The 14,083-nt window shown below is 34.5% G+C and overlaps 3 protein-coding genes across 4 annotated transcripts; all 3 read left to right on the plus strand.

Moving 5' to 3' along the window:
* Nucleotides 1–1,901: 1,901 nt before the first annotated feature.
* Nucleotides 1,902–4,350, plus strand: LOC132170950 (DAG protein, chloroplastic-like). 2 transcript variants are annotated; one of them, XM_059582111.1, is made up of 5 exons: nucleotides 1,902–2,304; nucleotides 3,236–3,333; nucleotides 3,428–3,493; nucleotides 3,610–3,838; nucleotides 4,081–4,350. In XM_059582111.1, the coding sequence occupies exons 1-4, from the start codon at nucleotides 1,943–1,945 to the stop codon at nucleotides 3,789–3,791; spliced, it is 708 nt and encodes a 235-aa protein (XP_059438094.1). In that variant the 5' UTR covers nucleotides 1,902–1,942; the 3' UTR covers nucleotides 3,792–3,838; nucleotides 4,081–4,350. The 2 variants fall into 2 exon arrangements, with proteins under 2 accessions (XP_059438094.1, XP_059438093.1); XM_059582110.1 differs by having other exon boundaries at nucleotides 1,903–2,304; nucleotides 3,610–3,792.
* Nucleotides 4,351–6,858: 2,508 nt separating this feature from the next.
* Nucleotides 6,859–8,016, plus strand: LOC132171601 (uncharacterized protein At5g39570-like). Its single transcript, XM_059582965.1, has one exon. It carries the CDS (start codon nucleotides 6,979–6,981, stop codon nucleotides 7,843–7,845), a length of 867 nt encoding a protein of 288 aa, XP_059438948.1. The 5' UTR covers nucleotides 6,859–6,978; the 3' UTR covers nucleotides 7,846–8,016.
* Nucleotides 8,017–13,073: 5,057 nt separating this feature from the next.
* LOC132172376 (uncharacterized) lies at nucleotides 13,074–14,083 on the plus strand. The gene is made up of 2 exons (XM_059583863.1): nucleotides 13,074–13,547; nucleotides 13,905–14,083. The coding sequence occupies exons 1-2, from the start codon at nucleotides 13,127–13,129 to the stop codon at nucleotides 13,958–13,960; spliced, it is 477 nt and encodes a 158-aa protein (XP_059439846.1). The 5' UTR covers nucleotides 13,074–13,126; the 3' UTR covers nucleotides 13,961–14,083.

A 14,083-nucleotide genomic window follows, 5' to 3' on the forward strand; every position in this document is an offset into this window, starting at 1 on the left:
ATTTCATATTAGGTTCATGAGCATGTAAAAAATTGTCAGTCCTAAGAGTTCAGGTATTACCGAAGCATAAGTATAAGATTATATAGGTCAAACCTCTCAATCCTAACTCACTAATTTCATTTATAGTTTGCGAATCATGTCAAAAATTGACAACCCTTACTGAAACCTCCCAGATGAGGTTTTTCTTAATAATCCCATTCAACTTTTGTGACTTCTACCCTCCACGCCAACTTCATTGGGATACGCATGCATCATGCACTTGCTTTGGTGAAGAAGTTGGGATGGGTAAGTAACTTGCCCTAGATGATAATACAAACAAACACAAAACAAATAATGCAACAGCTTTTGTATTATATATCCTAGTTCGGAGACAATTAACAATGGCAAACACGATTAGATAATCCTGTCACATACGATATACCTGTTTAAGTCAAACAATATATATGCCAGACAACCCTAATGATCCTATAAGGTCAATATTGCTTTCGTCCAAGAAATACTACATTCCAAAAGTCCATCAAAGGAAGGTTAAACTGCTCCTGCAAAAGTTTAGTTGCTAATAATTAAATCTGATCAAGCTTTTTTTTTTCTTTGTTTTTGTGTAAACTAATTTATTAAGTTTATTTAATTCCCCTTATTATAGGAAATTTCCAAACATTATATGTGAAGGAAATAGATGTGCGAAAGGAGACACCACACATATGTACAAGGGTTGTTGGCTTTTGTTCCTGTGCTGTAGCGTTTTCTTCTGTATTCTCTGCATATCCTGTGTAATAAACTTGTGTTTTTTGTTGAACTATGATAAAATATTAAAGATTTGGTCAAATTATTATAATAGAATAAGAGATTCGCCTTTTATTTTTTTAATATGGCAAGAACCCTACTTTTCTCATAAGAGACTAATTAAAATCTCGTTGACATAAGTAGTTTGGCTTTTTTCTTGATTTTGTTGAATTTGATTTGATAGTTTATTGGTGACGTAAGATGAACCTAATAATCTTGTAAGTAGTGATCAATACGAAGAACTAATTAACCAGCAATATTTGTCAATACATTAAGCTCTCATAGTCTTGATAACTTAGACTTACTTCTTTCACGAAGATTCGAGGAATTTTCCGTGTGTTCAAAGTAAATCAAGGAGAAGAAAATAGGGGTCAAGGGTGATGTTGACTATTTGACAATTAATTATTATTTTTTCTTTGTGTAGGTAATATTCTAAAAATTAAGCTTATAAAAAATATTGAATTTAATCATTTAATTAATATTTCAACATTTGTCCTCACGTGTAAGTTCAAACTCTTTCATTCAATAAGTAAGGTTTAACGCTTAGAATACTTAACTGAAATGAGGATAAACTGTACATGGAGTACTTAGAACTTTTAATTACTCTGATATTATGTTAAATCACACTTATCACAAAAGCTCAAGCTTAGGAAATAGTGAATTCATTTATTTAATTAATATTTTAACACCCTTTCTTGCATATTTCCTCAATAAGTAAGACTTAAAACGTAGAATATTTAAATAAGTTGAGGAGTACTTCAAGAACAATATGTTAAACCATATTTATCATAAAAGCTTAAGCTAAAAAAAAACGAATTTAATTATTTAATTAATACTTTAAGTCTCTAACAACATGAATCACTCCAAAAACAAATCAAATGTATCCACAATTCATAAACTTAACCCAATTGAGCCCAACTCGAATTGGACCACAAGCATGGACTCCAACCTGCCTCACTCAAGCCCTTCAAACAAGCAGAAACACACCTACAAAAAAATGAAACCCTTGGCCCATTGGGCAACCAAATGTTAACCCTTTCAAAATGGGCTGCTCACAAAACGATGCCGTTTTCGATCAATAAAAATCTCCTCCCTTCTAATCACCTCCTTATCCCCCCCACACAGCTATCTTTTATTTCCCATTTCTCTCGATCCTCCAATGGCAATGTTTAGTCTTTCTCTCGTCTCTAAACCCCTAACCCCTATTTCTCTCCCCAAACCCTACGCACCCACTCTCGTTCTCACTCCGACAACTTGTCTCCGCTTCGACTACAGTAGCCCGCACTTGAACCCCGCTGCCTCCAAATCTCGGCCGTTTGTTCGAGCAGCAGCCGTTGATGGGGATTACTCGGCCAAGAGAAGCAGTGGTAGTAGCAGTGGCGAGCCCAGGGAGACCATCATGCTACCGGGTTGCGACTACAACCACTGGCTGATCGTGATGGAGTTCCCCAAGGACCCTGCTCCCACAAGGGAGCAGATGATTGACACTTACCTCAACACTCTCGCCACTGTACTGGGCAGGTCTGTTCGCTTTTTTTTTTTTGTTTATTTTGTGTTTCTGCGTTTGGTTGCTGAGAAAATGGATTTTTATGAGTTGGGTTGAGGCTAGGTTCGGATTTTTTGGTGGGAACAGATTGGTGCTCTTTCAATGTGACTAAAATGTAATATATGAGAAGAAGTTACATTGAGTATGTAATTTTAGGGAGAAAGATGTACTAAAATGATGAATGATTGGATAAAGGACTGTATGTTGTTTGCAAGTGATGATTTTGAAGCTAATTTACGGTTCGGAAATGAATTTTATAGTTTATAATGTGGTGAGGCATGTTGCTCTTGGTAGCAAGTAATTGTCTTGGTAATGGATGGGTTTGGAAAATCAATTTGTGTTAGTGATTATGTGTTTCGCCTTGGTGATGCTTGGTTCAGCAGAAATAGGGCATTTGATGTTATTTGAAGGCCCCTTTGCTAATACAAGGAATCTAAGTATCCCTACATTTCCCATGGCATTAATTGGTGGATGCTATATCTTTGAGTTCCACAAGTTTAGAATTCCAAATGTAATCTAATTCTCTGCTATCCTACATAGACTTGAATTGTTTGGTTAATCGTTCTATAATTATCATAGTTGCTTTCCTAATCCTAAAATCCCATCAATTTGGGTTCTCCTTAGGAAGAAAGATATCTTAAATTGCTAACCGTACAGTGCCTCATTTAGAGAAATGCTCTAATTATGTGGTTCATTGGTTTCCCATTTCTTGTTATGACAATTATGATATTATTTTCCCTCTAGTTTAAGATTATCCCGTCATTACATTAAGATTCACAACTCTAATGGGGCTTCTGCAAATAATTATATTCTATTATTGTTGGTGATTTTGAACCTGTAGCTATATAGTTGGGATATTTTCTACCAATATTTTTTAATTAATACGGCATTTTGTTCATGTGTCAGCATGGAAGAAGCAAAGAAGAATATGTACGCTTTCAGTACCACCACCTACACTGGATTCCAGTGCACGGTTGATGAAGAAACATCTGAGAAATTCAAGGGTAGATTGCAATGTCAAGCACTTCTCTTGCTAAATTATTTGGGTTTCTTTATTTGCATTTTCATTCTAATACATCTTCAAGTGCAACGTTGTAGGATTGCCTGGGGTTCTCTGGGTATTGCCAGATTCATACATAGACGTCAAAAATAAAGACTATGGAGGTGATTGATATGCTTGATTTCTGGATTGAGAAATAGTTTGCTTTACACCTACATATCCTAATGATGCCGTGATAATTTCTATAATCTTTTACTAACTTATGCTTCTTATTCTTTAGGGGATAAGTACATCAATGGAGAGATAATTCCCTGCAAGTACCCTACTTATCAACCAAAACAACGCAGTGGATCAAAATATGAAAGTAGAAGGTACGAGAGACGAAGGGATGGCCCCCCTCCTGATAAGAGAAGACCTAGACAAGAGGCATCTACTTCAGACTCAGCCCCGGCCTCTGGTTGAGGTAGTGGGATTTTCATGCCATACTATGCCTTTCTTTCAACGATTCAGTATTCTCTCTCTCTCTCTCTCTCTCTCTTACTGCTGAATGAGCTATCAGATTTTACTTGCTTTGTAAAAATTTTACCTGTATAGAAGTTTGTTTCAATACTTGATTTTGATGCGCTCCCCACATGTAATATAGATTATTGCACAGAATTGTATTTAGTTTTTCTTCCACTGCTAAGTTTTGAAATTCCTATCATGATTATCAGTTTGTAACTTGTTTTGTTTGATACTATTACTATTGCAGGTTTTTCAAGTTTGATCTTAAAGTTCTTAGTCTGATGGGAGTTGCTCTCTATCATTCTTCAACATGTTTCTGTGAACAATACTGGCATGGATAAGTTAGCACGATCAACTGAGTAGTGTCATCTCAGGACTATGTGGGTTTGATGTATGAGTATCGTACATAAAGGGGATTTTGAATTGTTGAACCTATGGTTAATCTAGAGTTACTTCTGGGCAACTATATGTGGTTGGAATTGTTTTCATATATCAATTTTCTTGCCCTCTTCTATCTTATGATTCTTATCAGCAGCATAAGCAATCCTTTGTGAAGTATCATTAATTCTCTATTTTACAACAACGTGCATATTGGAATTGTTTGGGCCTCAACTCATCCTTTAAAAACTTAGGCCAAGACCTGCCAGCAAATTTGGTGCAGATCCATTCTTGGCTTGTACATGAAACTAAAGCATTTTGAGCATCAAAAAAATAAGATGCATCTTTTAGGTGCTATAAATGCAAGTTCAAGTGATTGTTCAAAAATCCCCGAAGAATTGAGTTGATTGCCTGAAGTCTTGAAATCCAGACTGGTTCCTTTGTTAGGGCAGTTCTGTGTCTTTATTTCACTTGAAGCTTGGATACTTGGTTGAATCTTCGAGTCCTGCTATCAGTTGAAACATGGAACTGGCCAGCTTTGGATATCCTATGTTAATTAATTAAGTCCATTTTGTGGAGTACTAGGTTGGATTCCTGATTAGTCTATGGTTGTTCTGATATTTTTCATTGGGTTATGCAGAGAGAGTGAGGACTCTCTCTTGAGTTGATTTATGTATGGTAATGGGACCACAATCTCATTCCACTGGCCCTATAAGTATTTGGGATGTCGGTGACAAGCTCTTAACTCCCACATGCTTGAAAGGAAGGGGGTCAATTCGTTTTCACATCTTATGTCATTTGATGCATAATTATAAAACTATATAAGGTTATTCTTAATCTGGCACATTTAACTAAATAAGTTAAATTTCTCAACTTTAATTCGTTAATTATAGGTTATATAAAAAATTGTCAGTCCTAAATGTCACATAACGAGTTTAAATTATGTCGAAGTATGAGTATAAAACTATATAAGTCAAATTTTAACTCGACCCATTTAATTATATAAAAAATTGTCAGTCCTAAATGTCACATAACGAGTTTAAATTATGTCGAAGTATGAGTATAAGACTATATAAGTCAAATTTTAACTCAACCCATTTAATTAAATAAATCAGCCTTCTTAATCATAATCGGCTAATTTTGTGTTGAGTTTATGAGTCGTGTCAAAAATTATTGGACTAGTTAAAAAAGAAAGAAGAATGTCATTTCTCTATTAGGCAAAAGAGTGGTGATATTACGCACGCCAGCGTGAGTGCACAGTGCCTCACGCTGGTGTGAACAGTAACAAAAAAAATATTAAAAAAACATTAAAATAGTAACTTTTAGTTACTGTTCACACCAGCGTGAGGCATTGTGCACTCACGCTGCATGCGTAATATCATCACTCTAGGCAAAATAAGCATATTCTCTTTTTATTATAATTATTATTTTGTTTTTACTTGAGTGAATAAAAAAAAGCATTATGTTCTCTCCAACTAGCTTAAGTTCACTCTTTCAAATCAACACTCATTCATGTGGCATGAAAATTACAATTTTTTTTTTGAAAGGGCATGAAAATTACAATTAAATCTTGAATAAACCCCTATTAAATTTTTAATCTTATGGTAATTTTCAAGTGATGTCAGAAAGTGTCACATTTCTTGCTAGGTTAGCCACCTTCTTAAGCAATACTTAAGGAAAAAGGTTAATCTTATTAACCGAAATTTATGGGATTCTCTTCCAGTCACATCTCAATCCATTGTTGGATCTAGTGCTCTCAAAAGTGAAACGTCTTCAATCAATATGACTTTGAATTGCTTGTCCACTCCTTACACAAAGGCAATGCTGTGGGCCACGACTCGTTTTATGTAACTATCTCTTGTGGTCATCACATTGCAACAAACTCTTCATAGGTAACTTTTTACTCAACCAAAAACAAATTATTCGAGTCACTATTTATTTACAATTAATCCTTTAAATATTTTTTATTTAAAAAAAAAAATTACTTTCTTTTGTGTGTAAGCTTACTTTCTTTTAATACATTAATATCATAGGGGTAATTTCACTAAAGACCTTTAAACTTTCACTCGATTTGATAAATTTCTTAAACTTTAAAATCTTTCAATTTAATCTCTTGAACTTTCAATTGCTCTCAATTTGAACTCGTCGGTCAAATTTAACCGTTAGAAATACCAAAAAAGACCAAAATATCATTGATTTTCCTTTTTTTTTTTAAAAAAAAAAAAAAAAGTTTTGAAATTAATGGTAAAGTTTGAATTTTATAAAAAAAAAAAATAAGGGTATAAACGTCATTTAACGTTTAAAATTTGACGGAGAGGTCCAAATTAATTGTAATTGAAAGTTCAAGAGACTAAATTGAAATATTTTAAAGTTTAAAAAATTTGTCAAATCGAATAAAAATTCAAAAAATTTTAATAAAGTTACCCAAATATTATATTAAATTATTATTTATACCAAAAATTACATTTACACGTAAAATATTTAACTAAAATAAAGTACCCGTTATACTTCCCATATCAGATAAGAATTGCATGGTTGGATTTGATGGGCAGGCAGCCACCTAAGAATTATGATGGATATTTTATATATGCATGTTCAATTATGCAGGAAAGTCTGTTTTTATTTTTATTTTTTTATTGGTAAGAGGATAAGGACTTATCATGGCCTGCTTTTTCTCCAATAGGAGTTGCTTTCTGCTAACATTGAATCATGCATAAGTTAGCTGCTGCTGCTGCAGAAATTATCAGAGTTTGATTGATCATCGATCATGGCCTACTACAGCTCCACCTATTTCGAGGATGATGATCATGCTGATCACTACTATCCAAACCCATATTCCAGTAGCTATGATTCATCTCCATCTCTTGCCTTAATGCCATATTCTAGCTATGAATCCAACAAAAACAACCAATTCTTTGAGTACAATGCAGAGCCTGCTTCTTACAGTCCTCAAAGTTATTCATCAATGGCGTACTACTCTTCCTTCCCAATGGAGCCAAGGTTTCTGCAGTACACCCAGAATCCTTCTCAGACCCAATTTGTGATATCTTACTCTACTGTGGATTTCGATGATTCTGAATTTGAAGAATACGATCCAACCCCTTATGGCGGTGGGTATGATCTTGCTCAAACCTATGGCAAGCCGCTTCCACCTTCGGATGAGATCTGTTATCCTCGCGATCGTTCTACGGCGCCGGCGGATCAAATTGCTGTTGGGTCTCCGTCTCTCGCATTGCCCAGTGATCAGAAAGAGGAAACTGATGATGGGGAAGCACCAAAACCCGGCGCCAATGGAGGTCATGAAGAAGAGAAGCAGGTGTACGGTGTTCTTGGTGAAGGAAGCCAGGAAAATCATGGTGGTGATGATTATGACAAGTTGGTGCCCCAATATACTCCAAGTGGGTATGGGTTGGAAGCCATGGATCTTTGTGAAAGCTTGTTTGGTTATTGGCCTTGCTTGGCTCGAGAGAAAAGGAGATGCAGTGATTGTGGTCAAGAACAATGTGCAGATGAAGGAGGCAGCAGTGCTGCAGATTATCTCTTTGGAAGTTCATATCCGTATGGGGAAAGAAGGGGTGTTGGAGGAGGCTATGGAGATCCGAATTATGGCTACCAAATGCAATATTATCAGTAGCACCCTCTTTACAGGCAGGTTGATTATGATTTATGAATAATGAAGATTTGCTAATTTAATTTAAGAAACATTTGGGGGTCATTTGTATTTCTTTTTTCTTTCCAAATAATTCTGAAATTCTAAATTGTAACTCATAAGTATGTTCATGGTACACTTTTTTTTTCTTTTTTCTTTTTTTCTGTTATGTAAATGGGGCTAATCTAATGCCAAGTGCATATTAGATTTGGTTGCAATTGCTTTGATGATGCTTCCTAATACATGAGCATCATCATTTTCTTAAACAATTCCACGATGTAAAATTCTCATGAGTATTAAGAGGGGGAGGGTCCATGGGGGTACTTACGGAAGCTAATGTGTTTTGGGTTTGGTGTGATTTTCGGAGATGGGGGTATAAAGCTTAAAAAAAACATTTGGGAGGGGGGAGGAAATTAATTTTTGAGGGTATTTTTTAAAAAAAAAAATTGGGGGGCATAGTTAATGATGTTGCCGTTAACGTTAATATTAGAGTGATTTGATAATAAGAATTTGCCACGTGTCATCGTGTTATATAACAAAAAAATAGAAGAAAGAGACTAAAAAAACCAAACTAAACAAAAGGGACAATAGGACAGGAGTCCATTGCTACTTTGCAGGGTGGACCTCTACCCTTCCATAGAGAGGGCGAGGGTGGAGTCACTCCCCCCCACCCCCCACTCTTGTAGGGATGGTGAACTACTCTCTCAAAGGGATGAGGGTGATTGTCCATCCCCACATAGGTGGGTCGGCTAATTATCTAATGGTGAAGATCCAACTCTGCCCCTCTATGGGGTTAGTTTTCCATTCACGTATCACCCATGCACCCACTTCCTCTATGGAGTGTCCACCTCAATCGCTCCTCAATTCAATTTAGGCCCGTTTGGTTTATGGAATAGAATGGTTATTCCTATAGAAAGTCGTTCTTTTGTTTGGTAAGAGTTTATTCCTGTGAATAGTTATTCCCAAAAAAATGACTAATCCCATACACATAGGAATAATTATTGCTCTAAAAAATGAGTGGAATAACTATTCCTTATGGAATAGAATAAATTTTTCAAAAAACCCTTTTTTTTATTAAAAAAAAAAAAAAAAAAACTAGAATTTAAGGGGTGGCCGGCCACCCACTGGCAGGGCTTGGGGTGGTCGCGCCACCCTTGGGGCACCTCGGAGGTGGACGTGCCACCCTTGGGGCACCTCAAGGGTCCACCTCAAGGTGCTCCTGAGGGTGGTGTGGCCACCCCCAGGTCATGCCAAGGGTGATCGGCCACTCCAATGGGGTTGTCGGCCACCCTTGTAATTCTAGGCTCTTTCTTTTTTCTTTTCTCTTTTTTATTTTTTCTTTTTTATTTTTTTTTATTTTTTTTATTTTTATTTTTTATTTTTTTTATTTATTTAAAGAATGGTGAAGTTTTTGATAATCTTGGTTTAACTCTAATTAGAATACATATGTTGTTACTAAACTAAAGAATATGAATAACTATTCTATTCTACTTTCCTCTATTTCTGATAATAGTTATTCTTTTTCCTAAGAGCATTCCCAATGAAAGAGCCAAATGCTACTTTTATTTAAAATAGCTCTTCAAATCTTTAAAAAACCTCATACATTGGATAGCCAAAAAAAAAAATGTAAAATAGATATTTGATTAGAAGAGCTAAAAAAAAAGAAGCTAAATGTAGCAGCACTTTTCTATGGAGCTATTTTATTTTTCATTGTTTCTCACACCTGTTTTCTCTTTTTCTTAAATCTATTCCTACTTTTTCTCTGCATGGTCTCTTTTTCCCAAATTTTTTTCCATTTTTCCTCTCACATGTTCTCTTTTTTAAAAACTTTTCTTACTTTTAATAATATTTTAATAGAATAAATAGAAATATAGCTAATCGGATGTAGAGACGTTTAAAAATGGCTTAACTAAACTAGATTAAAGTGAGTTTTGTAGAGCCATTTTACATAAAAATATGGCTCATCCATTGAGAATGCTCTAACAGAGTACTCAATTCGCGAACCAAACGGGCCCTTCCTTTTTTTTTCCCCCTTCTTTTTATAGTTATATATATAACCAATACTTCCACCGCTAAAAAATAGATGAAAAATATAACAAAAAGACCTATTTGTCACTAGATCAAAACTCAAATGCTTAATTGTCAAAATTAAAAAGGTCCTTACTTATCCCAAGGCCTAAAACACACTAGAACTTTTAGAGCAATTTCCTTAAAAATAAACTTTTAAGTCTTTTGAATAAGAAGAGACAAATTCCAATGAAAATTTCATAACCAAAAAGCATCCAATGATGAATGACCCTAGACTTTGGCATGGGCATTCACTCTGGAATGTTAATACAGCTGCTTAGCTTCATTAATACACAATTTTCTCTTTATTATTTTCATTTTTCTCTGGAAAAAAAAAGAAAAGAAAAGAAAAAAGCAGTGCCAGTAATACAGTAAAGGATTTCAGATGGGGGAGAAGGGGGGTGTCCAAAAGGCAGGTCAAAGACAAGCACAGAACATGACAATCAATTAATGTACGAAAATGTCATTAAGGAAGCCGAAAAAGTTATAAAGGCATGGAAAGTGGTTGTCGATGATATGTTTAATTAGTCTACTTATATTGTTTATTGAGATGGGGATGGATTTATTTATATTTGATTAAGATACAAGCATTAGCTTTAAAACATATTGTTTAATCTCTTTGATGGTTCATTGAGTGCCCAAATCCCCGCAAAATTAGGAGTTTATAATGTTAATTAACACCCTTGGATTAGCTGAAAATCACCATCGACAGATTTGAAAATTGGAAGGTAATACCGGGCCATGGGTGCTTGAGTAGCCTAAGTTGGCAAGGGAAGTATTTTTCTCTTCAAGTAATCTTTTTTCTTTTTCTTTTTTTTTTTAAAATTTTGGGTTCTTCAAGTAATCTTATTGTTTTCCCATTATTTTATTTTAATTGTACCAAGGTTCTTACTGTACCAGCATGCTCAATTATAACTTTTATATGATAAAAAGGTTTTTCTTGGAAGCGTAGTATTTTGTTCTTCTTGAATATCTATGTTTGTATGTATCTTTATTTTCTTTCTCTTTATTTATTTTTTTTGGGACAAATATATTAACGTATAACTCAAAATACAAAACATTTTTCAAAGCATAAAAACAATTTTTACATTTATATTACATAATAATTCGCGTTTCAAAAAAATATAAAATGGAAATAGCCAAATATATAGGTATCTAAAACCGAACCACCAGTAAATCCTTAGGTTATTTTCTCTCTCTCGCTTCCGCTTATTTTTGCCTCATAATTATTTCAACAGAAATGAAAAGGTTGTTAGGAGATTTCTCGTATAGGCCTGACAATTTTTTACCCGACTCACTAATTTAACGCAAAATTAATAGGTTACAGTTAAGGGATTTAACATGTTTAATTAAATTGGTCGGATTTGAGTTGACATATATTGTCTTATACCCATTCTTCAACATGACCCGAACCCGACACACTACATTTGAGGCTAACATCTTTTTATACATCTTACAAACTCAACACGAAATTAGTATGCTATAGTTGATGGGTGTAGCCCATTTAATTAAATGAATCGAATTAAGATTAACCTATAATTTTATAGTCATGTCTCGACACAACTCAAATTCAACACACAAAACACAAATTTTTGTGTCACTCAAACTTCTCCCTTTTCTCTTTTCTTGTCTTTTGTTTTTGTTTTTTTGAAAAAAAAAAAAAAAAATTATGGTTGAAGTGTCAAACCTTGTGAATTTCACCCTGAGATAAGCACCTTCCCATCTTGTATTTTTGTGGCAGTCGTCTGAGTAGCTCTTATGACATGAGAGAGTCTTTCTCAGGCCTTTCTCTTCTGATGCACAGCTAACAGTCAGCTCTTAAACCAATTGTCTCACACCAAGTCAGCAAGTTTTTTGGATTTATTTGGGTGCCTCGTTTTTCTTTCTTCAAGAGTAATTATACAGAAGTTTCGTCTCTGCTTTTATCATTCTAATTTACAACTCTAGTCCAACACGACCAAAAAGCCTTTATTACAAATTTGCAGATGACAGTTCTCGTTTGCAGAGGCCTCTGAGCACAATGGACATTGTCACATTGTTTTGCTTAGTTTGGATAAACAATCTTAACACTCTAAGTGAAAGAAGTGAGAGATATGTTTGTTGAAAAATAGTACTACCATTTTTTTTAAGTCTATTTGATCCCGACATTTCATTAGATTTAAACAAAATTGTACAAAAAAAAATGTTCTGTTGGGGAGTGTATTTAAAAACGTGAAAAAAATAAAAATAAAAAATCATGTTTTCAAACTACAAATAAGAAGAAGCGTTTTAAAAAATGCACGATTTTATCAAAAGATTTTTAACTGTGTTTTTAAAAATAGCATTTTTTATAACTTCATTTCAAAATTGTTATTATTATTATTTTTTTTTTCAAATTACGCGTTTTGAAACCATTAAATCATACAGACACTAAGCGTGTGTTTAACATTGTGATTTTGCATACTAAAAGTGCAATTTTAAACCAAACCGTAGAAAATATATACAGACACTAAGCGTGTGTTTAACGCAATGATGTGTGCTTTTAAAAATGCACGATTTTAAAAGTGAAACTGCGTTTTGAAATTACATGTTTTGAAATTATTATTTTAAAATTGTATGTTTTAAAATTGCAAACCCAAACGAAACCTTAACCGCAATACGGAAATCTTCCCCTAATTATGTTTTCAGAAGACAAATCTGTGTTAATTGCATTATAACTCATTCATATTCCGGCAAGAGAGTTGTGAATTGCAATTCATCCAAAAGCTAATGCCCACTTTGCTAGCGTGGTGTACCATCTCAAGTTTTGGAACATTCTAGTTGTGGAGATTTTATCTAGAAATTAATGAAATTTTTTATTGCTTAGTAGGTGTTTGATTAAAGTTATGGGTATATACAAATCACTTCTTAGAAAACAAATGTGATTAGGAGGCTATTATTTTCCTAAACACTCTTTAAAACCCAAAATAATTAAAAAGGTACCACACAAAAAAAAATTAATAATAATTAAAAAGGTAATTTGGTCCATATGTCATGCCACCCCCATAATATAGACGGTCCATTCTGGCCCCACTTACCATAATAACCTTCGAAAACTTAACTTAAATTAACCTCAAAAAAAAAAAAAAAAAAAAAAGAAAACTGAAGTTAAATTCACTCTTAAAAAACCTAGACCTAAAACATACTCCAACAACATCAGCAGCTCTGTGATTGTGTGACAATGCCTCTGACAGCCATGTCTTTCCTCACTCTGTTTCTTCTCCTTCTCCATCCTCTCACGGCCACATCCTCCATCCACAATCTCCTCCAAAGCCAAGGACTCCCGGCGGGGCTCTTCCCGGAGAATGTTAAAGCGTATAGTCTTGATCAGACGGGTCTTCTTGAGGTTCACCTGGACCAGCCATGCTTGGCAAAGTTTGAGACCAGAGTGTACTTCGACAGCGTCGTCAGGGCTAACCTCAGCTTCGGTGGGCTTAAAGGGTTGGAGGGTCTCACTCAAGAAGAGCTTTTTCTATGGCTGCCGGTGAAGGACATTATTGTGAACGATCCATCTTCAGGGCTCATTCTGTTTGATATTGGTGTTGCTCATAAGCAGCTCTCCCTCTCTCTGTTTGAAGACCCTCCTGTTTGTAAACCTCAAGGTACCCAATTACTCTCTGATTTTGATTGGGTTTCCAATTTTTGGTTTGATTCTGGGTCTGGGTTGTTAATTTCTGGGCAAACTTTTTCTTGGTTTGTTAATTTGTTCTTTCCTCTGTTACGTTTACTCTGTTTGGTTGGCAAAAATTAGAAAATTCTGGCTTGTACTATTGATTAAACAGCCTCATTAGATTTTGTGAAATCATTTGTTACACATTTTCTCAATTTTGCTTAAAAATGTTTACAAGTTCCTTTTTTTTTTTTTTTTTTTCCTTTTGTTCTTTGGCAGCCAAACAGAGTACTGATTATTCAATTATATTGTAGAGTTCTGTAATTAACATTATAAATATGGAGTGCAGGTGTATTGTTGGAGAAGGGTGGCAGGAAGAAGATGGGATTTCAATTTCAGAGATGATAGATAGGTTGAAAACTTTTTCATATGAGATCATGTCCTCTTCTTTTTGTTTGTCATTTTTTTTTTTTTGGGGAAAAAAATGTGAGAGCTAAGTTCATAGATGATGTCAAGGCTGTAAAGATG

Source organism: Corylus avellana, chromosome ca2, assembly GCF_901000735.1.
Source record: "Corylus avellana chromosome ca2, CavTom2PMs-1.0".
Lineage (NCBI taxonomy): Eukaryota > Viridiplantae > Streptophyta > Magnoliopsida > Fagales > Betulaceae > Corylus > Corylus avellana.

Excerpts from the sequence above, each read along its gene's own strand:
- LOC132170950 (XM_059582111.1), top strand. The coding sequence starts at position 1,943 with ATGGCAATGTTTAGTCTTTCTCTCGTCTCTAAACCCCTAACCCCTATT. Across the intron at positions 3,334-3,427 it reads AACATCTGAGAAATTCAAGG|GATTGCCTGGGGTTCTCTGG; the intron begins GTAGATTGCAAT and ends GCAACGTTGTAG. Across the intron at positions 3,494-3,609 it reads CAAAAATAAAGACTATGGAG|GGGATAAGTACATCAATGGA; the intron begins GTGATTGATATG and ends CTTATTCTTTAG.
- LOC132171601 (XM_059582965.1), top strand. The coding sequence starts at position 6,979 with ATGGCCTACTACAGCTCCACCTATTTCGAGGATGATGATCATGCTGAT.
- LOC132172376 (XM_059583863.1), top strand. The coding sequence starts at position 13,127 with ATGCCTCTGACAGCCATGTCTTTCCTCACTCTGTTTCTTCTCCTTCTC. Across the intron at positions 13,548-13,904 it reads TCCTGTTTGTAAACCTCAAG|GTGTATTGTTGGAGAAGGGT; the intron begins GTACCCAATTAC and ends TATGGAGTGCAG.